At 43.9% G+C, this 15,471-nt stretch overlaps 1 protein-coding gene across 7 annotated transcripts in view; it reads right to left on the reverse strand.

Annotated features, from left to right (window-relative positions):
• Positions 1-1,536: 1,536 nt before the first annotated feature.
• The window catches only part of flna (filamin A, alpha (actin binding protein 280)), a 49,919-nt gene continuing 35,984 nt past the window's right edge, over positions 1,537-15,471 (reverse strand). For 2 of the 7 annotated variants that reach the window (XM_078949585.1, XM_078949586.1), the window contains 23 exons: positions 15,267-15,434; positions 15,056-15,179; positions 13,174-13,330; positions 12,911-13,100; positions 11,131-11,154; positions 10,473-10,720; positions 9,676-9,750; positions 9,127-9,226; positions 8,903-9,043; positions 8,698-8,826; positions 8,286-8,459; positions 7,670-7,831; positions 7,380-7,583; positions 7,138-7,290; positions 6,935-7,057; positions 6,587-6,853; positions 6,376-6,513; positions 5,710-5,825; positions 4,955-5,087; positions 4,696-4,872; positions 3,972-4,190; positions 3,702-3,899; positions 1,537-2,720 (listed from right to left, as the gene is read on the reverse strand). In XM_078949585.1, the coding sequence (XP_078805711.1) occupies positions 2,536-2,720; positions 3,702-3,899; positions 3,972-4,190; positions 4,696-4,872; positions 4,955-5,087; positions 5,710-5,825; positions 6,376-6,513; positions 6,587-6,853; positions 6,935-7,057; positions 7,138-7,290; positions 7,380-7,583; positions 7,670-7,831; positions 8,286-8,459; positions 8,698-8,826; positions 8,903-9,043; positions 9,127-9,226; positions 9,676-9,750; positions 10,473-10,720; positions 11,131-11,154; positions 12,911-13,100; positions 13,174-13,330; positions 15,056-15,179; positions 15,267-15,434 (3,605 nt within the window). In that variant the 3' untranslated portion in view covers positions 1,537-2,535. The remainder of the gene's footprint in view (positions 2,721-3,701; positions 3,900-3,971; positions 4,191-4,695; positions 4,873-4,954; positions 5,088-5,709; positions 5,826-6,375; positions 6,514-6,586; positions 6,854-6,934; positions 7,058-7,137; positions 7,291-7,379; positions 7,584-7,669; positions 7,832-8,285; positions 8,460-8,697; positions 8,827-8,902; positions 9,044-9,126; positions 9,227-9,675; positions 9,751-10,472; positions 10,721-11,130; positions 11,155-12,910; positions 13,101-13,173; positions 13,331-15,055; positions 15,180-15,266; positions 15,435-15,471) is intronic. The other 5 variants (XM_078949587.1, XM_078949588.1, XM_078949590.1 and 2 more) reach the window with 3 other exon arrangements.

Below are 15,471 nucleotides of genomic sequence, written 5' to 3' on the forward strand. Positions count from 1 at the left end.
CTATCGGTTGGCTTTAAAGAGATTCTGGCAAACCGTCCGGAACCTCAGGAAGATAAAGCAGTTTTCTGCAGGCACCGTTTTCAGTGCAGGTGGGGAGCTGTTGGCTTCAACTGGGTACATTGTCGGGGGGTGGCAGGAATACTTCATGGAGGTCCTCAATCCCACTGACATGCCTTCTCTTGAGGAAGCAGAGGCTGAGGACTCTGGGGTGGGGCTGTCCATCACCCGAGCTGAAGTCACTGAGGTAGTCACCGATTGACAAGGAAGGAGGCCGGAAAAACTTGGCAGACCAAAACGCACAATTTTTAGGCACAGTCAGATCCGGAAGGAGTTTGGTTTGGAGACCACAGGATTTCCTCTCTGCTTATTGCAAATGTTCCGTTGGCTTCATTTAGCCAGAACCTTCAGCATGCATTGGGGTGGTTTGTGGCAGAGTGTGAAGCGGCTGGAATGAGGGTCAGCACCGCCAAATCTGAGGCCATGGTTCTCAACCGGAGAAAGGTAGTTTGCCCTCTCTGGGTAGGTGGAGTGCCCTTGCCCCAGGTGGAAGAGTTTAAGTATGTTGGGGTATTGTTCACGGGTGAGGGAAGATCGGAGCGTGAGATGAACAGGCAGAACAGAACAGAACAGCGTCTGTAGTTATGCGGTCGCTGTATTGGTCCATAGTGGTGAAGGCAGAGCTAAGCCAGAAATCAAAGCTCTCAAAATGTACCAGTTGATCTTCGCTCTAATGCTCACCTATAATCATGAGTTCTGGGTGATGACCGAAAGAACGAGATCCCAAATACAAGTGGCTGAAATGAGCTTCCTCCGTAGGGTGCCCGATGCAGTCCCTTAGATCAGGTGAGAAGCTCGGTCACCCGCGGAGAGCTCAGTAGAGCTGCTGATGTTCTGGTCATGTCCCACTGAGCAGAGGCCCCGGGAAAGACCCAGGAGACGCTGGAGACTCTCGGCTGGCCTGGGAACGCCTCGGGGCCCCAGAGGAGCTGGAGGAAGTGGCCAGGGCAGGGAAGTCTGGGCATATTTGCTTGGACTGCTGCCCCCGCGACCCGGTCTCAGATGAGTGGAAGAAGGTTGATGGATTACACCAGACTTCGTATGAAAGGTTTTTTCCTCAATACTTTATTAGCAAATAAATATTCTGAATTTTTAGTCTGATATACAATTTCTGTACAGCTTAGAAACAAAACCGTGAGGAAAAGAAAAAAGACTGATTTTTTTTCTGGTTCATCTTATTTTATTGTTCTTTAATCTCTTGCTGTCTATAGATGACAATGTGCAGCAAACAATTTCTGCTCCAAACTAACCTTTAGTTAGCATATAATTGAAAGCAAAATCAGTTTCTCACATGAAACTGGTGAGATGTTATAAAAACTTTGGATTGTGTCCAATAAGATTAGGTTTTATTGAGCACTTAAAGTGGAATTTGAGAATTTACTGAAAGTTGAAAATCACCAATTTTTCAAGTAATTTGTCAAAGTGCTTTCCAAACACCAAAACCACCCTCTGAATGTTGTTCAGTAAAGACAAAAACTGTTAGACTGACAGAAAAATACTTTATTGTGTATCAAAATACTGACTTACAATCACTTTAAAGCCATTTTCATTCATTTTTAAGTTCTGAAAGGCAGATAAGCCGCAAAGTGAGTGAGGGGAACAAACTGAGGGGAGGGTCATTGTGACCCTGGTTAACTCTACCTCTTCTGAACTGCACTTCCCTTTTTGAATCTGTTCATCACAAACAGTTCTCCAATCAGAGCGCGGACGCCGACGGTTTTCTGAATCTGAAAACTTTGTGACTGCGGGAGTTTTAGCATCAGAAGGACTGAAGCAAAATATTTCCTGTCATCAGTGTGGAGCAAGCACAGCTGCAACAAAGCACTACGAGCCTTCCTCCTGTGTTCAAACTTTTCCACACCTCCTCCTCCTCATCAGAACAGCAGAGGCAACAACTGGGTCACACTTAGCAGCAAATAAACAACCAGGTTAGTTAAAGATCGTCATGAACACCACATGCTGGGGAGAGCAAGCAGTCACTGAACATGCAAGACTCCACAAGCGACAGAAGACGACCTTTCAACAATCCAATAAAATCTAAGGAAAGCATGAAGCTCCTAAAACTGGTGGATCTGTTCATCACAGGGAAGCTACAGTAAATATTAACCTTCCAGCCAAAGCAGGGCCCCACCACCTACACGTGTTCTTCTATCCCGAAGTTCTGCTCCAATCCAGACGGATCTAATCCAACGCCCACTGAAGGTGGGAAGTGTGGAGGGAAGAACAGCCGAGTGCTACTTTACAGTAATAAAAAAGGTGCATCTTTCTCTCCCTAAAGTCTTCCGATTGTTGTGAAGAGCAGAATGAAACAAGTGTAGTGACAACTGATTAAAAACCCATCTGAAGTTGGTTTTAAATAGTTCTATCAAAACAGGAAAGCTGAATCTGAAACTTAGAGCGGCGGCGGCGGTCTGTAAACGACAACAGGCAGGACAAGATTCAGTCGTTTGGAACAGTGGTAAGTTATGATCTGTGGCTTTAGACGGTGATGTGGTAGGGGCTGCCGGGGATGTGCTCGTCTCCCCATTTCACCACCAGGATGTACTCCCCCTTCTCCTTCAGCTGGTAGCTCACATTGTACACCCGGTTGCCCAAATGCTTCACTAGGATTTCCTCGCAGGGGACCTTGGGACCATCCACGCCGACCAGGAGCATGTTACGACCTGAAGGAAAGACGCAGGGAAACCACTTTACTACAAACATTTGAGAAATGTTAATGTTGAGGGACATCACCCACTTCCAGCTTCCTCTATTTACATCAAAACAGTTTCTTCAATTAAGGAATTTATCACTTCAATTTATCATTTAAAAAAACTACACATTTGCATTTGATTCTTCATCTTCTGTTTTTTGTCATCTGGAGGTTCTACATTACCAGCTCTTTATTATCTGCAGACGAATGATACCAAAGACGAGTGTTGTGTTTTTGACAGTTTGATTTAAAGGGGAAAATAACCATTTAATTCCTGTTTAAAATCTAAAAAACAGTTATATTTATACATTGCTTTCCAGCAATACCTTCAACTATGATGGACTGGTTTTCTGTCATGCTGTAAAAAGAAAACATATGCATGCTCCAAAAGTATTAAAATGTTGAAAATGATTAAGCTTCTTTTGCAATTTGACCCCAGGCAAGGATTAAAGAAAGTTTATGCATCAAGTCAATAATTTTTCAACCATCTTTGATAATTTATTTTTAAAGTTTAGACAAAGACTTTTTTCAGGTTTTGAAGAAAAACTACTGAAAATAAAGTTTCACACATGCAATGAAGCCAAAAAGCAATTCAGAGACTTAAAAAAAAATGTTGAATATTCAAAGTGAAGCCAATAAAAAATAAAAAAACATCAGTTTGCTACCATGAATGTTCTGCTGTGCACGTCTTAAAACCGGTTTTCCTTTCTGTCTATCACTAAATCCTAATTATCCTTTATTGAACTGAGGCAAGTCACTCGAGTATCATTTTGTAAACCTTAATTTTTTTTTCAGAAAAAAAAAAAAACTGTTCAAGGCTAAGTGCAGAGAGGTTCACGTTTAAAAAAAATTTTTTTGCATTTACAAAAATATTTTCCATCCAGACCACTGAAGTTTCAGATTATACGACTATGCTAAAAGAAATAAAGTATGTCGTCTATTCAGCACTCACCTGCTTTGCTGCAGTCCACACAGAAGTTGTTCTTCTGACCGATGAAGCCTTTGGTCAGGCCCGGACCTTTAGCCACCACCTTGCTGGCATCTGAGTGGACAGGAGCTCCCTGCTGAGAGCAGCTGATTGCTCGGGTCACTGGGTCGACCATGACTGAGGAGGTTTCGTGCATACTGTGGCTGGAAACCAGCTTGGAACCTGAAGAAGAATAAATAATGATTTTTTCTAAGCATTTGAGTTTAAGTTCCAGGAAGAAACCCCTTTCCTCACCTGTGATCTTGGCTTTGAAGGGGCTTCCCACGATGTGGTAAGGGCCGCCATATTTGATGGAGATTAGATAGTTGCCTGGCGCCATTGGGGTGTATGTGACTTTGTAACCCTCGGGGCATTCCACGCAGTCCATCTTCACCTTGGAGGGCCCGTCGATGGTCACGGCCAGGGCGCCGGGGCCCGCAGTGCTGGTGTTTACCACAAACTCGCATGCGGTTCCTTGAGGGTTGGAGAACAGTTGTAGTTTACCCAGTTACCCCGAACACACCAGTTTAAGGTTCTTCTCTAAACGTTCCCTCTTTTAGGCCATTTTTTGAGCACATATATCAAGATCCTGATTCTGAAGCCAACAATTTCAAAAAGAACCATCCTGTGGTGCTGAATACAAGAAATTCTATTTAGATATAGTCTTAAAGTAAGAATCTGCAAAAAGTAACTGGCTTTGATATATTTAGACTTAATTTTATGCATTTAGAAATGGAACAAATATGATCAACTGTGAGGCACATTATTATTCTTAACCTGGAAGAACAGTGATATCAGTGTAACAAAAATATCAGAAATGTGTTTAGTTTGTAGTGCATTTCATTTCATTTAATTTTTCAGGAAAATGTGATTCTTATGAGTTAAAGAAGCACCTGTTTAACATTTATGGGGCTTTAAAAACAAAAAACTACTTTTTGCAGTTAACTCCTTTGTTGAACCAAAGGGGGGGGGGAGTTACCTGTGGTGCCTCCCTCTAGTCCCGCCCCATAGGCAGAAACCATTCCAGGGTCTCCAGCCTGACCGGTCTCTCCCACTCTGATCTTAAAGGGACTTCCTGGAATGTGACTTCCGTTGAACTTCACATCGATCAGATAGAGGCCGTTCTCTCTGGGGATGAACCGAACTGCGTACTTATCTGGGTGAAGAGGAGGGGGCAAAGGTCAGAGATGTGGAGACCAGGTTTTCTGTCAGCCTGTGGGGGCTTTTTCCGGGATTACCTTGGTCGATCTCCGTGACGCAGCACTCTTCCAGAGCTCCAGAAGGACTGTGGACTTTTGCATCAATTACTCCTTTGGCGCCGTTCAGGCTGACGGCGAACGATGCCGGTTGGTTCACCTTCAAACCGGACTCCTGCTCGACAACACATACTGACACTCTCAGAAGCTGCATCTGCAGCCGAGAAGCCACCCCCAGTGCTAAACAACCCCCCCAATCTTACCTGGAGCCGCTAACAGGGCTAAAGAGGAGGGCTGTGATGTGACAGGAGGAAGAGGAAACAGAAAAGGCAGAGTGTAGACACAGGAGCTGCTCAGGAAGCAGCACATTTTTGAACTTTTCTACAAAAATCATGGCAGTCAGATAAGAGTCAGAGAGTTTGAGTGTCAGAGAGGAAAAAGCAGCCCGTGTTCAACCTCTTTAACCCTTTAGCGCCCCATCACTTTCATGGAAGCTGTTGGGAGCCTTTAGAATGAGGCACGAGAAACACACACAGTCCTCTCGTATCCCAGAAGCCTTTGCACTGCCCGGCAACACAGCAGCAGCTGATTTGATGCATCGGAGAGCTCTCATCTTCTACAAGCTTCTGTTTACAGCAGTTCAGACCATCACAGCTTACTTTAAAGGGTTTCCACGTCTATTCTCTAATCGTTACACCGCAGTAACTGAACGGTTCAGCTGCTGCTGCTGCATTGTGAGCTGAGTGCTGTGGCCTGGTGCGTGAGCGCACGGATGTGTGTGCGCCTCAGAGCCTCACCTGAAGACTGGCAACAGTGAGACGGCGGGCGTCATCCGACGGCGAAGCCACCGGGACGATGAAGGGGCTGTCAGGGATGTGCTCGTCGTTGAAGCGGATGGAGACCTCATAGTCGCCTACGGAGGACAACATCAGAAATTTTAAGAGCCGAACTTTATTTTTTGTTGGTCATACGAGCTACAGCTCTCCTGGAGTAAATAAATGGAATAAAATTCAGATTTAGAACATTTTAGGTTAAAATAGGTCAAAGTTTACCTCAATTTTATTCAAATGCTTGTCTTTTTGCTCTGGTTTTGATTTGCAGTCTAAAGTTTTTAAGGGTTTGATCTTAAAAACTGAACAAGAAGACAAAACTGAAGAAATAAAAAAAACTTTTCAGAGATCGTGTTGAAACTCCGTTGCTGCCGTCCAAACTTCCCATCACTTCTTTACAACCCTGAACTGAGCATGCTCAGTTTGTTGCAGGTAAGACAACAGGTCAGAACGGGGGTTTGCAGCCTTCAACACTTAGAACAATTCGAGTTGATTTCTCACCAACCAAAACCCAGGTAGTGATGCAGTAGGTAGTGATGTCAGCAGGGATTTAAAATAGTGTGCTTTTGTGATGAATCTCTAGCAGAAATTCAAACAATTATTTCAATTTCATTCCACATTTTTTCCTCTCACCAGGCTCCTGGACAATATAAGACACGCCACTGGAACCATCTTTGCGGTCCTCGAAGGTGATCTCCGCCTTGCTGGGCCCCTCCACAGCAATGCTCAGTCCTCCGGCCCCGCCCTCCCTCGTCCAGATGCTGAACTCCGCTACAGAGAACAAAGGAGTCAGAGGATGATCTGGAACCAAAGCACTTCAAGCTTACCTGCACACCACACCAACCTGGTACTCCTGCCTCTGCTCTCTCTAGACCTGGACCTCCAGCCCGGACTTTGTGCGACCCGCCTTCTCCCAGGGGTCCTACTGTGAACTGGAAGGGGCTGCCAGGTACGTGCATGCCGTTGTATTTGACGTTCACGGTGTGCACTCCCGTCTCGGTGGGGACGAAGCGGATGCAGTAGGTGTTATTCTCCCCCTCCATGATGTCCGCCTTGTGAATCTGACCCGACGGGCTGATCACCTGAGCAGTCATGTCCGCTATGCTGATCTCTGAAAGACCGAAGACCAGATTCATTCCAGAAAACACGCATGGAAGCATTTAATCCATCTGCAGAGGATTCTCTGTCTCACCTGGGATCTTGAGGTTGAGGTCACACTGGCTGCCCACGTTGGCGACAGATGCCGCCCTCCTCTTCCTGGTGATGCTCTCCTTCATCCTGCCCTCTCCAGTCACCTTCACTGTAAACGCGCTCCCTAAGAGGAACACACCAGATGATCAGCGTTGCAGCATGAAGCATCACCTCTGAACTCCTGCGTGTTTTCACACTGGTCACCTGGTACATGCTGGTCAGCAAACTTGATGTTGATGATGTAGTTTCCTGGTTCTGTGGGGTAATACATGACTTTACAAGTTCCGTCTTCTTGGTCTTCTGTGTTGATGTCGACTTTACTGGGTCCCTCAATGGAGAGGCTCAGGCCGCCATACCCTTCAGGGAACATTGATGGAGGATGTTCAGTGTGAACGTCGAAACGTCTTTTCAAAATAAAGTATCTTATTTGGAGACAATTTTTTTACCTGCATCCCGAGTGTCGATGATGAACTCCGCCAGCTCAAAGGTCTTTGCCTCACTCAGGCCCTGCCCGCTCACACGGACCCGGCTGGCATCACCAATCTCAGACTGGCTGATCATGACGGCGAAAGGACTGCTGGGAATGTGGCGACCGTTCTTCTTGATGTTTACCAGATGTTCTCCCATCTCTTTGGGAATGAATGAGATTCCTGTTGCAAACATAGATAACGGGAGCATTACAGCAACAGCTGTGTTTGGGGTTTATTCCTCGCTAGGGTCAAAAGGTCGCACTCACCCACGTGTCCGTTACGCAGCATCTTCAGCAGGCAGGGCTCCTCGCGGCCGGAGGGCGTGGTGAGGGAGGCGGTCAGCTGGCTAAGATCCAGCTCGCCAATATCCAGAGGAATGTCTGCAGCTGAACCCACCTTTAGCTGGGACATTCTCATGGAGTCGTCACCTGCAGATCAGAGCCACACAGATCAGACAAACTCCTCCAAGTCTATCCTAAGTTCTGAATGATGTTTGTGACCAACTCCAATGAAAATCGTGTTTTTGATGTATTTGACGTGTTCTTGTGGCATTTTTCTGGTTATAGAGGACATGCAGAGAAAAATTACGCTTAAATTTCTGATTATTTATTCAAATTGTGAATCGGGAGAAGCTGGAAACTGCTTTTGAAAAGATCTTATTTGTTACGTAGAAAATACGCTGGGCGGGCCACAAGCGCACTCCCGCCAAAAATCAGCTGAACTTCTGATGAACTTGTGCTGCTTTAAGGAAACTACTTAAAAAAATTACAGTGACTTTTTATTTTGTCTAAAAACGCATTTAAAAAGACCACAGGGAGGCTTTCAGAATAGATCAGAAGATGATCAGAGTGGGACTTTAATTGCCCCATGTTTGAACCTCACCTGTTATCCTGGCAGAGAAGGGGCTTCCGGAAATGTGCTTGTCGTTGTATTTGACCAGGATGTTGTAGTCTCCCGGCAGAACAGGCAGGTAGGACACGGTGCAAGTCCCGTTCTGGTTGTCCACGCAGCTGATGTCCGCTTTGGATGGACCCTCGATGGCCAGAGAAAGACCTCCTGCCAGGGCAGAAAATGGGTTTCTTATGTTTACATTTTCTTTAATTTACAGTCTTTGATTTCATAACTTTACAACAAAAGTAAAGTAGAATGTGGTGGACTCCCCACAGATTTATATTTTAGATTTGTTTAATTCTTTTGGACGCCTCTCGTGTTCTGAGGAGTGGGGTTCTGCTACGAGTTTGTCTTGTTTTAAAAAAATACAATCAAAAGAATAAAACAAAAAACAGCTCCGTACCTTCTCCTGCATCTTTAGTATCAACCGTGAAGACGGCAGGTTTGTTGACGGTGCCGTGGATGAGGCCGGGGCCATAGGCGCTGACGTTTCCGCTGTTCATGTAGTCCACGTAGAACTGCAGAGGGCTTCCTGTGAATATCAGGATGACAGCTGTAGGTATTCTGCCTCTGTTCCGTCCATCTTCTACAAACTGCCTCTGCGGTACCTGGGATGTGGATGCCATCGTATTTAATGTCCATCTCATGCAGGCCGGCCTCCGTAGGCGCATACTTGACGGTGACGGTGCCGTCTTTGTTGTCAGTAATGTCGGGTTTGGCCACCTTACCCGAAGGCATTCGGACCTCACCTTTAGAAGATGAGGAGAATGTTCTTCATCACTCCTGATATGCAGATGGCAAACTGCTGGTTTCATCAAGTATTTAAGGTTACCTGTGATCTCGCCCTTCTGGATGGTAAACGGGATTACGAGGTCAAAAGGTCTCAGCCCTGCCACATCCAGACCATTCATTCCCATTGGCCGGTCTGTTGCCTGGGAAACGAACAGATGAACGATGAGGAGGGTGCAGCAAAATGCCGCATTTTTCCAGCACATCCCAGAAAGAACACAGGAACTTCCAAACACCGACACAGGATGAAAATCATGAGATGAAATGACAAATGGAAGAGACAACGGTAATGACTGCACCAACACACACTGCGAGGAGAACACGTATGCAAGTCATGATGGAAGGACAAACAGCCACAATGAGCCATTTTGAAAGATGTGGAACCAATAGCAAGTCCACATTATGGACTTTCAAAATGTCAGCTTCTGTCTGAAGAAAAAAGCTCCCTGAAACATGAAACACCTGCAAAGAGAGACGACGGATGATGGAGCTGCTACATGGGATGAAACGAAAGGATGAAGGATGATATTAAATGAAAGGAAGTTTGAGAAATGGAGTTAGGGGGATGAGAGATGCTACAGGTTTTGGGTACCCAGGGCTGCTGAGTGTAGTACTGGGCCATTTGGCTCTGCTGCATGAGCTGGTCTGAGGGAGCTCCTTCCAGGGCCTGAGAGAGGGGGACAGGGGGTGAGGAGATGAAGACACAATAAGGCTCGACGGGAAACAAAAGCAGCCGTCAAAATTGAATATTAAAAAAAAAAAAGGGCCGACTCCATTGTAGTTTTTGAAGGAACCTAGAATTTTGCTACATGGACATCGAAAACCTTATAAATTCAATATGAGGTCAGTATGGAGGACTAAAAGTGTCTTAATTAAATGTGCATAAGAAAATGTAAGAAAACACTACATCAAAAAGGAAAAAAGAAATTGTAAAATGAGAAGAGTAAACTTTTCGTTTCCCACATTTCTAAACAGAGGCATCCCTTCATTCAAACATCTTATGACGCATTTCAAAGTGTGTTACATAACAGAAAAAAATACCTGCAAACGGGTAATTTTTTCATTTGCATAAAAAATAACTAAGCCAAAACACCAGTATATCATAGTAACCGGAGGCAGTCCAGATGATAAATGGTTCCATAAACAACCAGTTTTTAGACTAAAGATAGAACTGCTCATCCAGTTTTTTCCCCCGTATTTTAATCTTCCCTAAAGATTAAATATTTATCTTGTTTTCTATACCCACTTTTTACCCTTTGTGGCTGTATTTTTGATAAATATGTTTTTATCCATTTCTAATCCCAAGTCTAATCAGTGTTTTGTTCCCCCACAGTTCCTGCTCCACCCAAACCCTCCAAGGCCCTGATACCAAGCCTCCACACCACTCACCGTGACTTGGAAGGGGCTGTTGGGAATGTGCTCTCCTCCAAAACGCACGCAGATTACGTACTCGCCAGGCTGTGGCGCTGTGTAGAAGATGTCAAAAGTGCCATCCTCATTTTCCACTACGTCCACGTCCAGCTCCGCCCCCTCAGGCGTGCACACGCTGCACGTCACCTTTCCTTTTCCTGCAGCCTTGGCGTCGACTGTGATGACCGTCTGCTCGCCGATCTGGATGGTTGGGCCGATGCCAGCGCCTTTAAGAAAAAGATGCGATAACGTTGCAGCAGCTTAGAAACGAACTGTGGCTTCAAACACGCAGCATGCACATTCCACAACCTGGAGGATTTGTTAAAGTCAATCTAGTCATGTTATTTCAGTCTACTGTAAACTGTTACCAATGAAACTTCTGTTAAGAGTCGTCATGTTTTTTAACTGAGGGCTAGATTAGCCAGAGAGCCATTCCACCATGCAATCTTACCTGCTCTGTTAGTCTATTAGTCTGTCCAACAAAAACAAGACAGAGGAGGACGACGACGCACAGTTACCAGAGGGGAACAGAAACAGGTCGGGGAGGAGGGTTGGAAAAAGGAAGAAGAAAGCTGGAACCACTATCCTCCATGCGGACAGAAGAGCATTTCCTTCACAGATGGTTCAGTGGGCTTACCTAAGCCGTGACCGCCGATTGAGACTGATAAAGGAACGGTGGGAAGCGGGGAAGCAAGAAAAAAAAAAAAGAAAAAAAACAAAAGTGACAAAAGACAGTCAGGTGGGCGTGTGTGAGAGGACAGCAGCAACAACTGTGCTCCAGACACCTGGATGAGAACCAAACGGTGATGGTGGAGTGTGCAGCGTGGAGGACGGGGTGGTGTGCGTGTATGGAGGTGCTTATACATTTGGATGTGTAACTGAGGAGCACAGCAGGAGGAACAACAATGCACGAAACCATAAATAAGCAGAAGATGCAGGAAAAAAAAAAATGTATAAACAAACCCAACAAAAATATGACATTTAAAGCTCTTCATCCTTTCCCAAAACAAATTCATTATGAATCTGTTGGACAGTTTTGGTGGAGAGAACAGCTTTAAGTTAAGCAAATTAGCAAAGTGAATTTTATGATTACATTTGTTTTTTTCTCATAAAAAGATTTGAATTGAATTTAATGCCGATAGTATTGCAGCACACATGTTATTGAACACTGTGCTGCACTGTCTAGAAATAAATAAATAAATAGCAGAAGGACCGGCTCTTTGGGGTAATTCTTATAGAGAACCTTAGAACGCAGCTGTACAAAGCTGGTTTAAAAAAAAAAAAAAAAAAAAAAGGCAGCCTTCTACAAGAGCAGTGATTCATTTGTTTTTTACATAATGATGTGCAGATTTAGCCCATCAATTATGTTCAGGTAAACAACTCCAGTTTGAATCACAGCTCTACAAAATCCTCTTTAAATCTCAAACTGTATTTCCAGAGAAAAGAAAAATCCTATTCAGAAAAAAAAAAGTTTCCATATTTAAAGACGCAAACATGTTTAGTATGTGTTTTTTTTGTTTTTTAAAACAGGTAATTGATATGAGTGGGACTTAAAACTGAAGCAAACTCTTAATCCCAGGCTTTATCTCTATAGGCTGATAGCCGATGTCACCTTTGCCTCTAAAGCGCTTCAGAAAACTACTGCAAATCATAGAGGAGACCATTTAAATAGAAATCATCTTTGAGAAGCTTAAGTCAGGAATTAGAGCAATAAAGAGCGATGACTTCAAGTCTGTTCTTTAGATAATTCATCAAAAAACTTAATTTCAGGAATTGGGTCATGAAGTGTGCATTACAGGAACTGTTTTAGACTGGTTTAAGTCAGAATAGTTAGATCTGATAGTCCAGTTTTTGTCTAAATAATTATTAAGACTTTCGAGTACAACTCAATATATTTAAAAAAAAATGTAACCATGTTTTCCAAACTTAAACTTTTAAAACCGTTTTTAAAGAATCTCAAAAACCAATCCTCTGGCTTTTTTAGTTTTAAGTGTGAAGAGTCTAAAACATTAAAGCATGAGAATGAAAAAAAGCTGTAGATTCAGCTTTGCATCTAGAGCTGCTGGTGGTATCAAAAGAAAAACGTCTCAAAGCTTCCAGAACATCAAAATCCTATTAAGAAAAAAAAAGTTTCCATATTTAAAGATCCCGGCCTCCTACTGGTTGTCCAAGAATCCGGTCTCGTCTGCTGCAGAATTACCTGAATCAGGTGTGTTTAGCCAATAAGAGCCTCAATAGTTTGTTCAGGTTGGTTGGAAAGCATGTAAGACATCGGCCCTCAAGGCCTGGATTCTGACACCCTCTCCAAGTTCACCCAACTAGACTTTGAGAAAACTGGGGTTTATTTGATCCAGTTGAAGCTAAAACCCAAAGTGTTCATTTCCATGACCGTAAGGGCTCAGGTATAAAGATCTCACCTGTGACGGTGCACTTGCTGGCATCTCCGGTGGGCAGAGCCCTGATGCGGTACGGTGAGTATGGGATCTCATCCCCGCCGTACTTTATCAGGATGGTGTATCTGCCCGTCATGTCTGGCACATAAGACACCAGGTAAGTCCCATCGTGGTTGTCCCGGATGTTGGCCTTTTTCGGCTTCCCCTCTGGGTCCTGCGGCAGAGAGGACGAAGGCTTCAAAGCTGAAATCTCAGATCCACCGGTTCTCTTATTCTAGAGTCCTCACCGTGATCTGCACTGCCAGCAGCCCCTCGCCGGCATCTTTGGCATCAATTGTGAATTCGACAGGCAGGGAGGCGGGCACCCCTGTGGTGTTGAGGCCCGGTCCACTTGCTCGCACCTTACTGGCGTCGTGGGTGGGGAGGACCTTCACCTTATAGGGGCTGACAGAAAAATGAGGTGAAGTTTGGACAGGAAAAAGCTGGATTTCATTTCATGACAGTGCACAGGATGAATACGGACCGCTTAGATCAGGCATCTCCAACCCTGTACTGCCTTTTGATACCAACTACTTTAGTAGTTTATCAGCTGGATTGAGTGAGCCCAGTTTCTGATTGAACAGGTGAACAGTAATTGTTAAATTAATTCTGAAAAGAAAACTGCAAATGTGCTGCATTTCAGAAAATCTGGATAAAGTCAGTCAGAAAAAACAAAGGAAATAAGATAGACTTCCATCTAAAGTCTTTTGGGTTGTTTGAAGAACAACAACGAGTTAGTCAGAGCTGAAAAATGAAAACATTTTTAACATTTGGATGAGAAATGTGTCATCCAGCATCATGCATGAACAAGACTGGAGTAAGTTTCCTGTTGCAAATGGAGATTGTATCAGTGTATTATCTTATCCATAACCTGCTGTTTCTCCTGGATGTTTACTGATTAACTCACTATAAAGACTCATATCAACTTTGACCTTCACATCTGCCCCTCCCCAGCCTTCTTGTGGGAAATGCGGTTTAGAGATGCCCAGATTGTTTAGTTCATGTTTTGATGCGCTTATGGATTTGAATCAGATTTTAAAAAGATGATTTTATCTCCCAGGGTGTCTAAACAGGCAGGTGTTCCACAGGTTTGCTAAACTGGATTTGCAGCTTTTTTTTTAAACAAAAACTGCACTTTTTTACAAGTTGAAGACAAAATTAAAATCTGTGACCTTTGCTGACAAAAGGTGTGTGATCAAGCAAATTAATTTAGCTGTTGTGTGTTCTCCATTTGAACTTTAAGACCTACAATGATGAAACTTGTGTTTTTTTTTATTTTAACATGTTCTTGTGGCATTTTTCTGATGGAGGACATATTTAAAGAAAATTATGGTTAAAACTACATTTTTAAATAATATCTTTAGAAAAAAAAATTAATGTGAATCAGGATCAGATGGAGAGAAAAAAAAGCAGTTTGAAAAAGATCAAATATGTGACAGAAAATATGCTGGGTGGGCCATAAACTTCCACCTCCAAGCTCTCAGCAACGGGGAGGGGAAGTGGTGGTGGTGGTGGTGGGGGGGGAGGAGGTTAGACTTAAAATTAAAAGACCAATGGGAACACTTTGAAAAACATATTCCAATTTTGAGCAAATCATTCAAAGTTTTTCCACATCTACTGTTGAAAAGGCAAATAAACTAGATTTCTAAAAATCTCAACTCATTTACTTTGGAATGGAGGTTATTTATGTGGAGAGTACCACTTTAAGCTAGTTGGACATTAAAAAGATTTTGGCTTTTCCTGAACTTTTGCACAGTCTTATAAAAAATGAAATCAAAAGAAGTTACCAAAACTGCATAAACTAAAAGATGAGAAAAATCCAGGTCATCTTTTCTGTTAGAAACGTGAAAAGTGGGAACATTTAGATTTGTTGCCCAGGAAATGTAGACATTTCATTTCAAAGTTAATGACCTAGCATGATGAAGGCCTCGATTTGAAACATTCTGCCTGAGCAGGCAAAGGCAAATTCAAGTTTACAAAATCTGGAAATCTTTTTTTTTTAAGCTAAAATTAGTTTTTTCCTCCAGAATTGATCTCCGTTTCAGTTTGTACAGGTAGACATTTGTCAGTGAATTTTAACATAATTTTTCAAACTGAGTCGCTAAACGTTTAGGTGCGTCTCTGCTTTACCTGCGTGGGATCTCCTCGTCAGCGTACAGCACATTAATGGAGTACGGTCCCTCTCTGGTGGGAATGTAGTTGACTGTGTGGGTTTGGTCTCCATTGTCCACCAACTCCACCGGTTCGACCACACCTTCTCCCACACAGACGTGAAGGCGTCAACACAGAGCGAGACAACCGGCATGCTTTACATGCATTTACAGGTAAAAGGATGCGTCACCTTGGGGGCCTTGAACTCGGACCTGCAGCGGGGCCACTCCAGCTTTGGAGGCGTCCACGGTGAACGCCTGTGGGATGTTTGCTCTGACAGAGTTGCCCAGACCGGGTCCCTGGCATTTTACCTTTGTACTGTCCACCGTGTCGCTAACGGGCACCGTGAAAGGACTCCCTGCGCAGACAGAAATATCAAGAAGAGGTTCAGATGA

Source organism: Oryzias latipes, chromosome 7 (assembly GCF_053564925.1).
Source record: "Oryzias latipes strain Hd-rR chromosome 7, Olatipes_Hd-rR_3.1".
NCBI classification, from domain to species: domain Eukaryota; kingdom Metazoa; phylum Chordata; class Actinopteri; order Beloniformes; family Adrianichthyidae; genus Oryzias; species Oryzias latipes.